This window comes from Amblyomma mixtum, chromosome 5 (assembly GCF_055824585.1).
Source record: "Amblyomma mixtum isolate Tamu chromosome 5, ASM5582458v1, whole genome shotgun sequence".
Taxonomy (NCBI): Eukaryota; Metazoa; Arthropoda; class Arachnida; order Ixodida; family Ixodidae; genus Amblyomma; species Amblyomma mixtum.
In genome coordinates, this window is record NC_143016.1 from 43,736,947 (window position 1) to 43,755,639 (window position 18,693).

General features: G+C 46.4%; 1 protein-coding gene across 1 annotated transcript; it reads right to left on the bottom strand.

The window, feature by feature from the left end:
- Positions 1-300: 300 nt before the first annotated feature.
- On the bottom strand, positions 301-17,481 carry mRpL10 (mitochondrial ribosomal protein L10). The gene is made up of 5 exons (XM_089544220.1): positions 17,352-17,481; positions 16,962-17,140; positions 16,569-16,703; positions 7,780-7,954; positions 301-593 (listed from the first exon to the last, which is right to left on the bottom strand). Exons 1-5 carry the CDS (start codon positions 17,479-17,481, stop codon positions 349-351), a joined length of 864 nt encoding a protein of 287 aa, XP_089400346.1. The 3' UTR covers positions 301-348.
- Between the last annotated feature and the right edge of the window lie 1,212 nt (positions 17,482-18,693).

The following is an 18,693-nucleotide window of genomic DNA, read 5'->3' on the forward strand; positions in this document are numbered from 1 at the left end:
GGGAAAGCAGTGTAAATAGCATCATGAACGGTGTTGGCGTTACCATCTTAAAATGTCTTAAGTGAAAACTTATGTACACACCTGCTGGCAAATGATGATGCTGCCTAAGAAAGGGCAGATGGTAATTTTATTTATCTCCACTTGTGCTGCTAAGCCTAATTCTTAGACTGTCGTGAAAGTTGTTATCGCTGAACATTTTTTAGGCGCCTGAAATTCAGTCGTAAGTCGTGACAGCATGGTAAAACCCAGCTAGTAGCGAACTAGCAGTGCAACGCAACCACGACAAGTAATGAAGACGTGTCAAAGTGAAAAATGCCTTTTGTCGCTCATAACTGCACAGACAGTGCTTCACGAAGACTCTGCTGCCGGAGCAACATCTTTGGCCGCACTTTCTCTGCCATCAGCTGCAGGATTGGCATGGCTCGTCAGCAGCAGGGACAGCTTGTTCTGGTGGTGCGAGGTGATCTGGAGAGTCCTCGAGGACACCGAGGAGAGAATCGCACATGTCTGCCCCTGGAGGTACTCGATGTTTGGCACTGTGCTCAGCCACTGCATCTCTTCTCTGCTTAGAAAGCGTCCGTGAACAATGCCAGCTGGAAGCAAGTTCAGGGAGATGATATGCACAGCACTGCTTAGATTTCAGCACATGAATGCTAATCACAAAACGACAAAGTCGTACATGCAAAGCTGAGCCATTACGCGATGCAAATAATTGAAAGGGAGCTTGTTTTCGGCAAGCTTGAAGCGCGCTAACTGGTCTTTCCGTTTGAGTAAAATATGCAGGATGCTCTGGAAGCATTTTCAGACCAACTGTCCTGAAAGGCCACCCAACTGTTTTGCAGTTTTGCACTCCGTATTTTACATAGTGTGTATGGAGGAACAGGAAAATTCCAGCGGAACTCTCCCACAAGTGAACGACTTTAAGCTTGGTGTACGCCCGGACAATTCTTCAACAGTATAGAGCAAGCATATAAAAAAAAACAACTGTACAGCTGCATATAGTGAACTGAGGTGCCGGTACAGGCGAGAATGTGCACATGTGCATGAAGTACTTCCCGCCTGCTTCAATGCCCCGCTCTGTCACAGAGTGCTGTAGGGCCATTGGTTAGCCACTCGCGTGATACTGTTAAACAATTCACATGACTCGATGGCCCAATGACAATCCGACCAGGGCAGTACTGTGAAATCAGTCTTTCATAAATAATCCTTTCAGCCGTGCATTATGTTCTAGTATGTAGTCCTTATTTCACACACACACAAAAAAACAAGAATGGCTCAAAAACTTTAGGAATTCATGTATGCTGCGCACACTTACACTCTCACGGAATGGCAGCCTTATTCTTAAAAAGAAAAAAAAAAAAGAAAGGTTCAGACCCAATTGATTATTTTACTTATAATCTGAAGCTGTTTCTACGACTAAAACTTAAAGGGACACTGAGGAGAAATTGAAGTTGACTTGCATCGACAGAATACCAGCTCCTGATTACAAAAACGCCATTCATACTGACAACAAAGCTCTTGTAACGTAGAAAAGAGCAAGAACCAAAATACAGGTATCGCCGCCACAGGCCATACTCGCAAGTACAAGCTTCATGGCGTCATAGAACAAAACAGTGTTGCTAGAACCAATAGTTATAGCAACACTAGGACACGAGAATCTACGAATCACTGAGGCGCAGCAAATGCATGCGCAAATCTCCTTGACGTCGCCAGATGGCGCCACGTACCCGATAGCTACGCGGGCTCCTGCAGCGCCGGGACCAATCAGCGCTTGCTCTCAGCGGTATGGGGGCTCCCGGTATTCCGCTAACAGTAACAAGGTACACGGTATGCTAAAGGCGTCTATTTGCGAGAACTTCGTTGACGACTTCGAGAACGGGATCCATTGTAACGCTGGCAAAACACCGGTGCAAATGTAAACGAAGCGACGGCCGCAATAGCCGATAGATGCCTTCAACGTGCGGCCGGCGGTAGCTTTCTTTTCGGCTGCTGCTGGGCCGCACTGCTGGCCGCAAGAAATCACGGAGTCTGCGTTACGTCATGTGAATGTCATGTTTCACGTCACTTAGTTCTGTGTCGTCATAGCAGAATTCCAAGTTTGAATCAGAGCGGCGGGAAAAACTATTTCAACTTCGAATCCAAATTTCTTAGAAATAAATGCATCTTTCGCTGCCGGCCAAGTGGCAACAAAGCCATGAAATGCCCAACTATCGGATTTTGCTATAAAAAAAATATTAATAGAGCTCTCCTCAGTGTACCTTTAAATACACTCTCCTTTATTAACACATTCCACCGCCTAAGAGAAGAAAAAAGTTACAGCACCAGACAGGCTTTTCCTAGGTGCATCGCAAATCTTTGCAGCGTTCATCTTTATTTCTTGTTTTTGAAAAGTGATTTTCATTTTAGGCATGAAAAGGGCATACTACTATTCTGTCCAGTAGGGATTTACAATGTAGCTGACATTACTGACCTCATGACAACAGTGCTAGAAGCTTTGAAAAAGAGTTTGAAAAGTCGCGTGCAATCGTAGGGCTCCATGCTGCAAAGGGATATCCAATCTAACAGATACTAGTACTCCGTTGCAGCTGTGCAATCTACAGTATATGCATGCTCTTTAATTCCGAGACAAATGGTGACACGTTTGTGCTTGGCCAGCCTGCCCAGAGACTGAAAGGAGAAAGCTAGAGGTAGCAACATGCTGACTCCAAGATCACTGGTACCTAGAAAACACAAACTTATAGAGTAAGCCTGAAATATTTGATGACGTTCGTGAAGGACCTCTCATTCAAGAACTTGACTAAAGGACTAATACACTGCAGGAAGCTCGTTTAGTAGAGCAAGGAAGTAGATTTTGGCAACATGACTTGACCGGTGCAAAGCCAATCTGGCAAAAACTGCTGCCTAGATAGCATTACCATGAGTGAGAAATGCTCGGCCACAGGTTGCACTACCAGAATATTTCTCTATTGGCGCTTGTTTTAAAATTTCACGGCCAACTCATGATGGCGCCAACCTTGTGTTAGTCAGTTTTGAAGGTGTAAAGGATTAAACAAAAGACAAGGAGGAAATTACTCTGTGGCATTTGAAAATGGAACGATGTGAAGTTGGAACGTTAGATGGTCAGTCCGTGCTTTGGAGAGAACTTCAAATCTGATGGCATTGACGATGAAGACTCTGGTACAACGGGTGAACGACAAGACTAGAAGTGCCATTTTCTGCACTTAGCTCTGCAGATAAGCAAGACCCAGTGGCTATCATGCTGAGAAAAAAAAAAAAACTAAAGTTTGCCAGTCACTGTTGGTTGAATTTTAACTGAACAACTAGACCTTTTTGCATTTCTTTGTGCTCATAACTTTTATTAACTACATTATAATAAGGGAGTAATTACTTATTGACATCCATCCTAGTGCAGCCATACGGCTACAAAGGAAAGCTATGCAGCTTTCTCAGAAACTGCGTAGTTAAAGAAAAATTCATCTTGGTCCGGGGTTCGAACCCGGGACCACCGCTTCACTGGAGCAGAACAGTTCCCACTTCAAGTTATCGATCAATTCGATCTCGCCCTACCATAAGCTTGCTGTCCCGGTTAGCTGAATTGGTAGAGCGACTGCTCCGGTGAAGTGATGGTCCCGGGTTCGAACCCCTGACCAGGACGAATTTTTCTTTAACTACGAAGTTTCTGAGAAAGCTGTATAGCTTTCCTTTGTAGCCGTATGGCTGCGCTCGGGTGGATGTCAATGAGTAATTACTCCCTTATTACAAATCTACTCCACCTTGGGGATTCCCCTAAACATTTGGCCAACTACATTATACTTTATATATGAATACAGCTTTCTACTTCACAGTGGTTGCAGCAGAACAGGTAAAATGAGGACAACGGAAAGAGAGACATTCACGAAGCTGCACTGTGAACTGAATTCTTTACTGGAAATCCCGCACTTTTTTTTATCTTCCTGGGGCTTCGCGCAAGAAATTCACTTCTTTTCTTGACCAGGCCACTGAGTGTGTGCATAAGCACTGCTCTCCTGTTTAATGTATCACACATGCTTCAAGGATCTCCCGAGTTAGCTTACCACCATTCTTTTTCTATTCATGCAATTTGTGGGTGCACATACATACTCAGTTCTTTCTGCCTTTTTTGTTCATTTTGCACTCTTTACATTGCAAGGCTAGATTGCTGCCAGGGGTACCCGACAGTGATGATGCGTGCTCTCTTGTCCGATCGTTCAGGCATCTTCCTGTCTGGCCTAGACATTGTTACCCACAGGACAGGGGAATGCTAGTACACATCACTCCTTGAATACAACTGCTGTACCTCGTCTGGTGTGTACTCTGCTTTCTTCTGCCTTTTGACTCTAGCATACCTGCTTTCTGCCTTGTTAGGTACTGAGCATACCATTCAGACGCTGTGCCTCTAGCCAATATCCATACGGAACTTATGCATCCACTTCTTCAGGTCCAGTTTTGCTTTCTTGGTCTTGTTTAGTCTTCTGTGTAAGGCCTTCAGCTATGCTGCACAGCATCAACAAGCAGTACCCCGCATTTTTCAGCCTACCGCTTAAAACTTTGCTCCAATCTGGTGCTGGCACAATTTCTCCAGTGCTGAAATTAACATATCGCTCTTTTTGCGGTCTTGGAAGCCACCCTGAAGTATGCATCAACTAGCCCAGTTAACCGCCCTTTTGACAGATGTCTAGTTGTGCATGCACAGGTGAAAAGCAAGAGCAATGGGGCCGCTTTTTCAGTGCAGTGTTTACTCGGAGCAATCAGCTGCATCTTGCGCTCTCAGTTTGTCCGTAAGAAGTGGACGGAAGGCAAGTAATCAATATAAGACTGCTACAGTACAATTCTTTTTTTTGGATTCTATTCAAATTTAACTTTTCTGAAAAATTTCAGTGACAGTGAGAACATGCAGCAATAACGAAGTGCAAAAACAACTAGAATGAAATGGAAATGCAAATGAAATCATTGTTATCACCCCATCCTCCTTTCTGTGAATGCCAAAGCATCATGTCACCGTGTATGCATGCCATACTAAGTCCTGTCGTAACAGATATGGTCATGCATGAAATGTGCCCATTAGTCGTGTGCTCAGCATGTTTGTTAAAAAATAGCACCCTGCATTCACATAGGCCCTTCTAGTCCCGGCAAATCACCTTTTTAGAAAAACAGGCTTGGCGGTCATGGTTCTGCGAGTGCTCCACTACAGCGTGAAAATTTCCTGTCCCCATACTCTCTCTGTATTGCTGGTACCAGAAAAGTCGAGCAAAGACACTCTTCTATTTCATTAGCTTGCAAATGAGACTCTGACAAGAGCGTCTGAATGTGAGAGCAAAGCACTTCCAGCAAAGAAAACAATGTGGTTCCGCATGCATTGATCCCTCTCAGCAGCGTGAAGTGGATTTCGTGAAAATCACCGATATCTGAGCTGGACCACAAGAGATAGTTAAGAGCTTCATTAACAAATACATTGCAGTGGATTCTTCCAGATTATGGAAATCCACACAGGCACCACAAAGAACTACAGAGGCGAATGAGTCCAGCTGTGAGACACGCATCAATAGTGAATACGATGCTTCGCTGCAGTCACTGCCTATGATGGGAATATCTAGGAGTCCTTTCAACAATTATTCCTAGTTCGAAAGAATGCGTAGACTCTCCTAAGCAAACGTCCACAAATGACAAGAGGCTCATAACTGCAGACAACACAGTGTAACTCTTATCAACGCATCCCTTGATCTGCAACCCCTGGCACTTCGGCGTAAAATTTCGCAGCTTTATTTATTTAACAAATTGTACTACAGCTTCCCACAGCTAAGAAACTGTATTGCAGCCGCCGCTTCGCATCTCACACCGACTAGTAACTCTTTAAGTTTGCGGCGCATACACGGCTCCACAAACTCATGTAATAAATCTTTTTTTGCCTAGCTCCATAACATTGTGGAATGACCTACCCAATTTCATAGCTACTGAAATAGAACCCAATAAATTCAGGCAGTTATTAATGGCACATTTCAAGGGCTGAGTTATTCTGTCGTGTTTTTGAGTGTGTGCATGTGTGTTTCTTATTTTTTTCCAAGTTGTTCTTGAGCTGCTGTGTCTTTCTTATGTTAATACTTTTGATAATGTTGATAATGTTAATGTTGACCATGAACCCTGCACTTTGTATTTTTTGTTGATGTTACCGACCACTGTATTATGTAACGGCTGCCCCCCCCCTTATGTAATGCCCTAAGCCAAGGGCCCTTAAGGGTAAATAAATGATGATGATGATTATGATAACAGACTATTTTGCTCGGGGTTGGTGCCCATTGGATTGGTGATTACACACTAGAAACATGTTCTGAGCTCACGCGCTACTACAATGCAACGCTCCCAACCCATGTTTTGAACAACTGAGACGTGCGTACTGACCACAGCCAAATGACCGGCCATTTCAACAGGCTGCACAATGATACAAATAAAGAAAACGGAGGCTCCCTTGAACTACGAGGCTTCGCTGCTTTCCCTTCTGATTTGTTTGGTCCGTGTGATGGCAAGTACAGTCTCAACTGGCTGTTCCATCCATGTAATTAACTACCTGATGGCGTGAGCGTTTTGCAGACATGTTCAGACAATGTGTATACCTCAGCAGCCTTGTTACGTGAATGCTTGAGTGCTGGCAAGATAGAAGAGATGGTAAGGGCCATTGCACTGTTTTCTGGTGCCAGCAACACAGGGAGACCATGCGTACAAAACGTTTGCACAACTGTTGTAGTGGAGTGCTTGCATGATCATGACAGCGCAGTTATTATCAGGCGCCGAGCCTCTATTTCTAAAGAGATGATTTGCGTATACCGATGTAAATACAAACCACTATTTGTTAATAACCATTGCTGAGCACACGTGACTAATGGGACCACAAGGAGTTTACGCACGAATGTCCCTTTAATGGTAGGCCTTATTATGACGTGCGTGTATAGTGATTTGTTACCTATGGATAGGAGGGCTGATATAATGATTTACTCCAACTCAATTTCGTTACATTATTTTTGCACTTCATCACTGCCCTATGCCTTTGCTGCAATCGAAAACATGCACCCAGATGAGCCAGATGGTAAGAGCCAAATAGAATCGGATGAAAAGATTGTATCATAGTGGCCTTAAATTGATTACGCACATTCAAACCACTGCTTACAAACAGATAGCGCAATGTGCGAGTGCCGGAGAATAGTGCACAAGAAAAGCAACCACATATTGTTCTTGCTTTCCACCTGTACACATAATTAAATATCTATACTTGTATCCAAAGTAGCACGTAGTCATTAAAATTTATGAACACAAAAAGCACAAAATGGAGGAAGTTTCAGGATTTAAAACTCATGCGACAATGAGAACATTTCTAGCTTGTTTTCTGCACAAGCTGCATGCCAGTACCTGAGTAACGCTCACCTGTAGCGCTGAATGCGAAAAATTGCGCATCTAGTATTCACCCATCGTACGTCTCCAACATCGATGCTATTGATTTTAAATTGTCACCAAAGCATGTGTTCACTCTCCACCACTTTACATTCGCGCCAGCTGTTTTCACTCTCCACACAGTGATTTCTTATTTGTCTCTCATTTACTCCTTTCACACTGTCGAGCAACAAAAGACTAACCACACAAAGCCTCCACCATCGACAAACAAGCCTGAGTTTAGCATGAAATTTTAAAACGAGCACAATTCTATCTAGGCAGCGACCGGAAGCACCGTAGCGCCACCACCCTAGGTTGTGAAAATCACCAATAGCTACCCACCAAGCAGAACAAACTGTGGTATCTTCCTGGTCAACTTGAAGAAGGCCTGCACATCTGGTTCTGGGCTAAGGATCAGTGCATTTCGAGACCGTGTGAAGGGCAGCGCCGATTCAAACTTGGTGCCTGTGATGGCAAGGCGCACTGTTTCGTTGTTGTACGCTTTCAGGAAGAAATTCTGAAATGAGGCAGGGAAGCTTTATGTGTGATGTACTGAACAGTGGATCAGTGCCGATGAATAGCACACCACACTGCACATGCCAGTAGTCGAGCAATCATTCAAGCACTGCAAAGCTTTTTGAGATACTTCATTACGAGATTTCTTTTTATGCGCACAGAAAGACGACACAATAAGACAAGGTAGACACGACGGAGCGCAATCCTGTCTACCTCGCTGTCTTGCGCTCCATCCTGTCTACCTTGTCTTATTGTGTCGTCTTTCTGTGCGCATAAAAAGAAATCTGAGTATGAACCAACTAGTCCCACAATTTATATTACTGGATTACTTCATTACGAGACTGCATGCAAGAAACTAGACAAGCATCAAGACACACACATCTCAGTCTAGTTTGCTTGACAACTGAAATCCACTATGATCATGATTCTATCGCGACAGCTTTGAAGGCCCCATTCTCCAGAAAATCTGGGGTCGGCATTGGCGCTGTCAGCTAAAAATCACAAGCATGGCTCTGGTAGGTGGTCCCCAGAGAGCAACCTAGGATGCAGGTGGCCCACCTAGGTCATCACAACGCGCCCCACAGATGGTGAGAAAACTGCCCACCATGACAGGTGGCAGTAACATTAGCGATTGGTCCCTCGGGAAGAGCAACGTGGGTGGCACAAGGCCCGCCACTGGGGGCACCTGCCATCACAGGCGCACCGCTTAACCGCTTAACCGCCACTGTGCCACGAGGTTGTATGAGGACTCCCAGCAGTGATCCAGAAATGTCAAGTGGAGGATGCCAAATTCTGCACATATGGGAGGTAGCCCACTATGCTATCGTGTCATACCCTTGAAAACGGAGCTTAGGTGTTCCCTCCAATTTTTCTGTTTTTGCAACCCTAGCCTAGCATTAACAGCCATCTTCAGTTGAATAAGGGTGTGCTGCTACAACACAAACCAACAATGCAATAATGGCTGGTAGCAAGTGGCCTTTCTTGAACTCACTCACTTGACTGCACTGGGCTTGGGGTACAACCAACATAGAGAAGCAATACAACATAATGATAAGTAACAATAGTAACAGCTTTCTTGTTTTCAGAAATGCTCAACAGGTTATATGCTGACCCAAGCCAATCAGCCTCTTTGGACTGTACATAAATACCAGCAAGTAAACAAAAGGAAAACTAAGCAAATATACCTTCTACAAAACTAAAAACAGAAATAACGACGTAAGTGCAAAATCAGCATGTGCTGATGGAATAAATTCAAATGTTCAAAATCATAATTCCTAGAAAAGAGGTAGCCTAAAAGAGGTGAAGAGGAAACTAGGCATAGGTAAAAACCAGACGTATGCGTTAAGAGACAAGGAGGGCAATGTCATTAGTAATACGGATAAGATAGTTAAAGTACCCGAAGAGTTCAGTACAAATCTATACAGTAGCCAAGGTAATCGAAACGTTACTGAGAGAGGCAGTAGTGCACAGCAATGCGTCATCCCATCAGAAACAAAAGAAGTAAAGAAAGCAAAGGGGAAAAGCAGCTGTTGAGGATCAGGTAACAGCAGATCTGTTGAAGAACGGAGGGGAGATTGTGCTAGAAAAACTAACCACCCTGTATACGCAAAGCCTTATGACCTCGAGCGTATCAGAAACTTGGAAGAATGCTAACATTATCTTAATTCGTAAGAAACGGGACATCAAGGACTTGAAAAATTACAGACCGATCAGCTTACTGTCTGTTGCCTCCAAGGTAATCGCAGATAGAATCAGGGCAACCTTAGAATTCAATCAAAGAAATGATCAGGCAGGCTTTCGTAAAGGATAATATACAATACCTCATAATCACACTATCAATCAGGTGATAGAGAAATGCGCAGAATATTGTCACGTTAGTATTAAGCGGCCGAGGGTCGACAGCGGCGTAGTCCAGGACGCCCACAACACTTCCACAACACACACTTCTTCCTCTTCTTGATTGGCGCTTTTGTCTGCACGAACGCTGGCATCATTAGCCTCCCTCCTTCGAAAGCATCAACCTAATGCTGAAATGAAAGCAAGGGGTCTCGAGAAGAGTTAGGGTGTCCTTGCATAGTAGGGCTTCAGGCAAAACATGTGAACCACCTCGGGGCAGTGGTGGCGTCGAGATAGTTGAGTCTCGTGAGGGACGACTTCATAATTCAGGGCTCCAAGGCATCGCGCAATTCGGTAGGGACCAAAATAGCGGCACAAGAGCTTTTCATTTAGTCCGCATCGTCGGCTTGGAAACCAAACCCAGACAAGATCACCCGGGGGGTATTCAACATGCCACCTCTGTAGGTTGCAGCATTGCGCGTCCTGCCCTGTTGGTCCTGGATGCGAAGCCATGCGACTTGGCAGGTAGCTTCAGTGCGTTGTAAGAAGGATGCAATGTCATCATATGGATGGTCATAGACATGAGGCAGCCTAGCATCGAGTGTTGTCGGCACCTGACATCCATAAATGAGGCTAAACGGTGTCATGTTAGTGGTTTCCTGTATGGCTGCATTATACGCGAACGTTACGTAGGGCAGGACGTCGTCCCAGGTCTTTTGTTCCACGTCCACATACATTGAAAGCATGTCTGCAAGCGTCTTGTTTAGATGTTCTGTCAGGTCAGTCCATTAGTTTGGGGATGATAAGAAGTCGTCCTACGGTGACTGGTGTGACTGAAAACTAATATGGTGCAGGAGCTCAGAGGAAAATGCAGCCCCTCTGTCCATAATCAAAACTTGTGGAGCACCATGGCATAAGACGATCTGATGAACAAAGAACTGGGCTACTTCGATGGCAGTGCCACTCGGAAGAGATGCTGTTTCTGCATAACGCGCGAGATAAGCAGTAGCTACTATTATCCACCTTTTCCGGAGCCTGATGTAAGAAAGGGTCCGAGCAAGTCCATGACAACTTGTTGAAACACTTGCGAAGGCGGCTCAATGGGCTTGAGGAATCCTGCTGGCTTCACAGGCGGAACCTTACGGCACTAGCAATCCCGGCAAGTGCGGACATAATGGGCAACGTCAGGACCGAGGCGAGGCCAGTAGTACTTTAATTCTGGCTTGTGTTCTGGTAAGATGGCCGGAAACTGGTTCGTCATGGCAGGTGTGAAGAATTTCATTGGGTCACGGGGATGACCAGCAAGTATGGCCTAGTGGTGGCAGCGAAATTCTTCTTAAAGAGAACACTGTTACGTATGTAGAGAGACGACAAAGCGCGCCAGAACGCTTTAGGAACTCTGCTGCTGGCACCTTCAAGATAACGAATGACGTCGCAGAGATCGGGGTTGGCACGTTGATGCTTGGCGAAGTCGTTGGTATGTATGGTATTCAGGAATACTTCATCGTCATCAGCAGCGTCGTCCGGAGCTGGTTGCACAGGAGCATGTGATAAACAGTCTCCGTCTGCGTGTGTGCAACCAGATTTGTAAATGACGGTGACATCAAACTCTTGAAGTCGCAGGCTTCGTCGGGCGAGGCGACCGGAGGGATCCTCAAGATTGGTCAGCCAACATAGTGCATGATGATCGGTCACCACTTTGAAAGAGCAGCCATAAAGGTATGGTCTGAACTTCGAAACTGCCCACACGATGGCAAGGCATTCTTTTTCAGAGCCAGAGTAGTTGTCTTCTGTCTTCAAGAGTGCGCGGCTGGCATAGGCGATGACATGTGGTTGGTTCCACTGAACTGAGGACAGTGCCCTAACCAATGTTGCCCGCATCGGAGTGGACCCTTGTGTCAGCAAGCTCATCAAAGTGCGCCAGCACGCGGGGTGACTGCAGATGGCGTTGAAGCTCTTGGAACGCCTTCTTCTGCGGTGGTTCCCACTTGAACGGTACATGTGCCTTTGTCAAATCAGTAAGGGGTGAGGCAATTTTAGAGAAATTCTCCACGAAGCGGCGGTAATACGCGCATAGCCCGAGGAAGTGACGAACTTCCTTTCGATCACGCGGCGGTGGAAAATGGCCAATGGCGGACGTTTTTTCGGGATCCGGAAGGACCCCTTCTTGGTTCACGACATGCCCTAAAAATTTTAACTCTTCATATGCAAAGTGGCTTTTAGAGTAAGGCCTGATGACATTATGGCCTACAATATCTCCTCAAGGCGACGAAGGCGCTACTTGAAGGACGGGGCAAAAACGATGACGTTGTCCAGGTAGACCAGACAACTTTGCCACTTAAATCCGCAAGAACGGTGTCAATGAGCCTTTGGAAAGTCGCGGGCACCGAACAAAGACCAAATGGCATCACCTGACACTCGTACAACCCGTCTGGAGTGATGAAAACTGTCTTTTTATGGTACCTTTCGTCTACCTTAATTTGCCAATATCCAGACTTTAGGTCAATGGAGGAGAAATATCTGGTGTTGCATAAGCGATCCAAGGTGTCGTCAGTTCTGGGCAGCGGATACACATCCTTTTTAGTGATGTTGTTTAACCGACGGTAGGCAACGCAGAATTGTAAGGTGCCGTCCTTCTTCTTCACAAGCACTATAGGTGCCGCCCTAGAAGGACGAATAACATTGTTTGAGAGCATCTCTTTCACTTGTGTGGTGATAGCCTCAGGTTCTTTAGTAGACACTCAATAAGGTGACTGTTGGAGTGGTGAGACATCTTGATCTGTAATAATGCGATGTTTAGCAAGATGCGTCCACCCAACGTGTGCGACGACGCGAAGGCACCACGGTAGCGATTGAGCAGTTCCCGCACTCTGTCTCTCTGCTCGAGCAGCAGGGTAGGGTTAGTGTCATACTTAACACCAGCAAGTCCGTCGAGCTCAGTTGTTGAAGCAGTCGTTAAACTGTGATGAGAAGAGTGTTCACCTTGCTGTCTTCAAGGAAGACAACCGCCCTGGCAACGAAAATTCCTCTATCCAAAAGCAAGAGCTGCTTGCTTTCCACAACACCCTCAATTTGCCTTATGTTCTTTGAGCCGACGGTTACCATTACACTGGAACGTGCAGGCACGGTCACGTATTCGTCTAGAATGTGCAGCGCCACTGGGAGAATACTATCAACGGATATGGCCTTCTCTGTCGAGAACTTGACGGACTGCGACTGTAGATCATTAACGGCACCATTTTCAGTCAGAAAGTCCATGCCTAGTATGACGTCCCAGGAGCACTTGGCTAACACTACACTTTGCCAGGAATGTTTGGCCTTGCACGGTTATGCGCAACGTGCACGTTCCTATAGGTGTGATCAAATGTCCACCTGCAGTACGCATCTGTGGGCCGTACCAAGTGGTTGTGGCCTTTTTTTAATGCCGCAGCAAATTGTCCACTGAGCAGAGAATAATCGGCACTGGTACCCACCAGCGCAGTTAGAACGCCGCCGTCAACCGAAGTCTCTAAGTCGGCAGTTGGTAGTGTCTTACTTTGGGGATGCCGAGGCATTTGGTCTCGGCTGCGGTGCGTCGAAGGAGTTCAGCATTGAGAAAAGGCGCTGTGGCCACGGAGGGGTGCGTCAGGACTTCGGCTAGTTTTGAGGTGCGCTGGCTGATGAATCGTCAGTACAGCTATGAAATTCGGCGTTGGTTGGGTCTTGTGGCAATGGAAGATCTTGAACATTTTGTAGTTGAACAGCCGCACCTCCAGAGGCTGCTGCATTTAGTTTTCCCTGCGAGGACTCTCAGATTGGTCTCGTCCTGGGGAACTGTAGCTTTGCAGAGATGGGGATCGAGAGAAGCGGTGCTGTATGGAGTCCGCTTGTGAGATGTAATCCGCGATCTCCTGCAAACGTTCTCCATACATCAGACGAGGACAACCGACGGAAAATCCTCGAAGGCCCATCTCCTTGTATGGGCAGCGGCGCCAAACATGTCCAGCCTCACCCCAATGGTAGCACAGCGGCTGATTGTCTGGCACTCTCCAGACAGCCGTTCTGCAGCGCTCTAGGCACTGTGGAGGAGAACTCAGCTGGAGAGGTTGAATGCATGTAGCGGCGGAGGCAGGTGCGTTGTAACATGGGTTCGGCTAGGACGGAATGCAGGGACGGAATGAAGCGACGGGTGACGGTGGCGTAGCTGAGATTGGGGACTGTGGCTGCAAAGGGCCTGGGAGAGGTAGTGGTGTACTCGTAACTGAAGCTTGTTGCACCTCCTCACGAACAATGTCAGGAAGTGTGGTAACCTGAGGATGTTCCTTGGCCAGAAAGAGCTTCGCCAGTTCTTTTCTCATGACGGATAGAATAATCTCCCGTAGAGAGTCTGCCGAATTTATCGTGGCTCCCTCCACAGTGGCCGTGAGCATCGATGCTTGGGTCCACACATCAAAAGAGTCTCTTCATTTCCTCAACACACACCGTAACACTCACCTCCTTTACGAAGCTACAGTCACTGGAGAACTTTGAACCAGGCTGGCGAACAGCTGCTCCATAACCCCTTTCATCAAGAAGCTCACCTTCCTCTCCTCCGACATGCTTGGGTCCACACGTCAGAAGAGTCTCTTCATTTCCTCAACATACATCGTAACACTCTCGTTGGGGAGTTGATTTCGGGCCTTCAAAAGCAGGTCATCCTTCTCCTTGCGTAATATGCTGTCCTTGAAGACTTGGAGGAAATCGGTTTTGAATGTATCGCACGTTCGAAGGCCAGATTCACTGTATAGAAACCAGGTCCTCGCATAGCCTTCGAGGGCAAAATAAATATGATGCATCTTGCAGTCAGCGCCCCAACCATTTTGGATGGCCACTTGATTGTACTGGTCCAGCCAGTCTTTGGCGTCCTCGTGTGGTTGACCATGGAAATGGGTGGTGGCTCCCGCTGGTGGTGGAGCAGGACCGGCGGGCCTGCAGCTGCAGGATTCATTGTGGTGGCACTTGCCCTTCGTGAAGGATGAGAAGCCGGGAGCGGTCAAAATTCGGGAGGTAGGCCTTGCAAACGGCGACTGCCCTGGTGGACTGGCGGGTCTGCCTTGGGTATTTGTCCAGGGCTTGAATTGCAGCTTGAAGGGGGCGTAAGGTACATTAACGATATACCATTAAGCGGCCGAGGGTCAACAGCGGTGTAGTCCAGGGCATAGACAACACACACTTCTTCCTCTTCTTGATTGCCGCTTCCGGAAGCACGAACGCTGGCGTCAATATAACCAACCCCTATATATAGCCTTCACTGATTAAAAGAAAGCATTTGATTCAGTGAAAACCTCAGCAGTCATGCAGGCCTTGCGGAATCAGGGTGTAGAAGAGCCTTATGTGAAAATACTGGAAGATATCTATAGCAACTGCAAAGCTACCATAATCCTCCATAAAGTCAGCAATAAAATTCCAATAAGGAAGAGCGTCAGGCAGGGAGACACCACCTCCCCAATGCTGTTCAAAGCATGCAGCGTGGCAGGCAGCGTCATTGCCTACGTGCCTCATCGTTGGTGCGTGAAGAACGGTCACGAGTTAGGCGGTTTGTACTTGCCCAGGCAACCTCTTGGACATTAAGAATGCTGTACTGTAGAAGTTTAGATTAATTCCGACCTAGCGGTCAGAATTAATGATACGTGTAACGTTAAGAGACCGCAAGCGGGCGGAGTGGGTGGGGGAACAAACGCAGGTTAATGACATCCTAGTCAAAATCAAGAGGAAGAAATGGGCATGTAATGTGAAGGCAAGATAACCGCTAGTCCTTAAGGGCAACGGAGTTAATTCGAAGAGAAGGCAAGAGTGGCAGGTGGTGGCAGAAAATTAGATGGGCGGATGAGATTAAGAAGTTTGCGGGGACACGGTGGGCGCAGCAGGCAAAGGACAGGGTTGATTGGAGACACATAGGAAAGTCCTCTGCCCTGCAGTGGGCGTAGTCTGTCTGACGATGATAATGTTGTCTGTTATTCAATAACTGTTAAAAAACTTAAAATTGTATGCAATTCATTTCGAATAATTTTGAACATACACTCTTTGATTTGTTCAGCGAATCCAATAGGATGGCATCTGATTTCGATATTCAAAAATTTTGAATATTTGCATCCCTCTACTCATGACGAGCCAGAACCATGAGCCCAGCCACTCGTCCTGATGTACACGAATTGCTCATAAATGTACTTATGCCCCTTATTACACGTCCATTCAATATTACACTTCCATCACAGTAGCGCATATTGAGAACCTTAGCTTTGACAAGAACACCAAGCCGTTGATCTCATATGGCACACATGGTTCAAAGTGACAACCACGGTTGGCTTCAGACGTCATGAGAAGTACCACTTGCTTTTGGCACACTAAGAGTTTGTGGCCCAAGTAGTACTTTGTCACTAATGTTTATGGGGATTTAACGTCCCAAAGCGACTGGCTATGAGGGACGCCGTGGTGAAGGGCTCCGGAAATTTCGACCACAGGGGGTTCTTTAACGTGCACTTACATCGCACATTACACGGGCCTCTAGAATTTATCGAAATTCGACAGCCGCGGCCGGGATAGAACCCGCGTCCTTCGGGTCAGCAGCTGAGCGCCATAACCACTGAGCCACCACGGCGGATCTCTGTCACTAATGTTCTCATGACCCCATGGTAGAAACCCTTCTCATATTTGCTTGTGAAGCCAGAAGCCATCAGTCTTGCCAGTAAGAGAGCAACAATACTTACTCGGCAAAACTAGAAAACAAATGCCTGTGGATACAAAACAAAAAGGAGAGTTACCTTTTTGAACAGCATATTGTGAATCTTCCGCCTGTCTTCCATTAAAATCGAGTTTTCATGCATGAAGCAAATAAGCTTCGCTTCGTGCAGCTCACTGCGAAGAATATTGGCTTTGATTTTGTTGTACGGGTGCGGCTGAAAGTAGGAGAGAACCAACAAGCAAGCTATATTTTCACTGCACTGATTCAAGTCAAGAGCTAGAACAAGGGTCAAAGCTACTGGGTCATTTATAAGCTATAAGATGGTGCAAATGGTGCCTTGCGGCCAGAACTTCCACGAAAAAAGGTACTAAATGAATTGCTGAGGCAATAGTTTTATATACACTACAGAATATCAAACTGCTAATGCAAAAATGTGGAGCCCGACGCACATATTGTCCAAGAGGAAACAAACCTCTCTTTCCATGTCGATGCGATTGGCCAAGGAGCATGACTCCCAGAGCGGCTTTGAGCTCCGCGGTATAATTGGCTTGCATGCTTCTAGAATTGCCTTCTTTTCAAAGTGTGGCTCCCTAGGATTCCGCCCACGAATTCGCCGGTATCTCACCTGAGTTACCAGCGGGCATGTGACCCCTGAAAGCAAGCAAACCGTAGTTTGGTTTTCACAAGGATGTTAGGGCGACTGGCTAGCAGGCGACGCACACATGGGTCGACCACTAAAGGCGATTAGCTGCGGCGTAGCACGCTGTCACCACGAGTGATGTACCACAATGTTCGAATTATGTGTGCGTTATCTGTGAAGCACTAGTCGTAAGAATTTTCGTTTTAAACAAGAAATTCTTACTTGGAATGAGTTTAGCAACCACTGTGTATGCCGCCATCTTGTTTTTGGTGATGTTTGTACCGATCGGAGGAACAAAATCATAAGAGTTGAAAAAAATGGGAAACGAAACCGAAACTGAATTTTTGCTCATGATTCAAATTTTTGTGCAGCATGTTGTGCAGCAACCAAATTTTTGTTAAATATACTTGTAATCACATAGTTGTAATGACAACGTTGAAGCGATTTCTTGCGCTACATTCCACATTTCGAATACCAGTAGAGGCAGATTAAAAACATCAAAACCTCCTGTGCTTCTTGTTTCCACATTTCTAGTTTGCGCACATCGGTTTGGTTTCGTTTATGGGGTTTAACGTCCCAAAGCAACTCAGGCTATGAGAGACGCCGTAGTGAAGGGCTCCGGAAATTTCGACCAACTGGGGTTCTTTAACGTGCACTGACATCGCACAGTACATGGGCCTCTAGAATTTCACCTTCATCGAAATTCAACCGCCGCGGCCGAGATCTAACCCGCGTCTTTCGGGTCAGCAGCCGAGCGCCGTAACCACTGAGCCACCGCGGCGGGGCAGTTTGCGCGCATCGTTAATACGTTAATACTGCTTCCTGGAACCGGTAACGCGTCTTGTGCAACGAAACAGCCATGTTTTATATTCTCAGCTTTCCTGCCCTTCAGCTAAGCTTGTATACTTCAGAAGCGTTCAGAATCTCGTTGCTTTTAGGGCAAGCAAAGTCCAGTACAACTTTTCCTCCTAAAATGTGTCTCATTTCGCCACGGAGGATCAATAACTCCCGAACGGAGAAAAGCCACGCGCGGCGCCGACGCAACACCTTACGTCACCAATTTAAGGGCTGAATCAGTCTATTCCACTGATCTCCACTGACCTCCCCCTTTTTTTTATAGAGGGAAACCTGGCGCCCCTTCTATGTGGTTTGCGTGCAGCCCCCTCAAGAAGCTAGGTGTCTTGGAGTCACCTCTAAAAAGCAACAGCTGTGCAGTGATGCAATTGCCGCTATGATCTCCAGCCATCATGGGCACTCAAAGCATCATTCCTGTCATTCATGGGCCGGTGAGCTATTGTTTGGCTACCGACTGCAGAACTACAACTTTTGGCCAAAGAAATAATGGAGAAATAAACGCTGTTCAATAAGCAAGAATGTCAAAACATTCAATATTCTCTCTAATGATTGCAACAAATGAGAAGAAAAGCATGTAAATGCAAAGTTTTCCCACTGATCTCTACTAGGTGGCTGGATGCCGCATTCCCGCTTCCCGAGACCATAGATTAATACAACCAACTCCCCGAGACTACCGAGACGAGCGTGAGCGAAGCCACCGGAAGTTGAA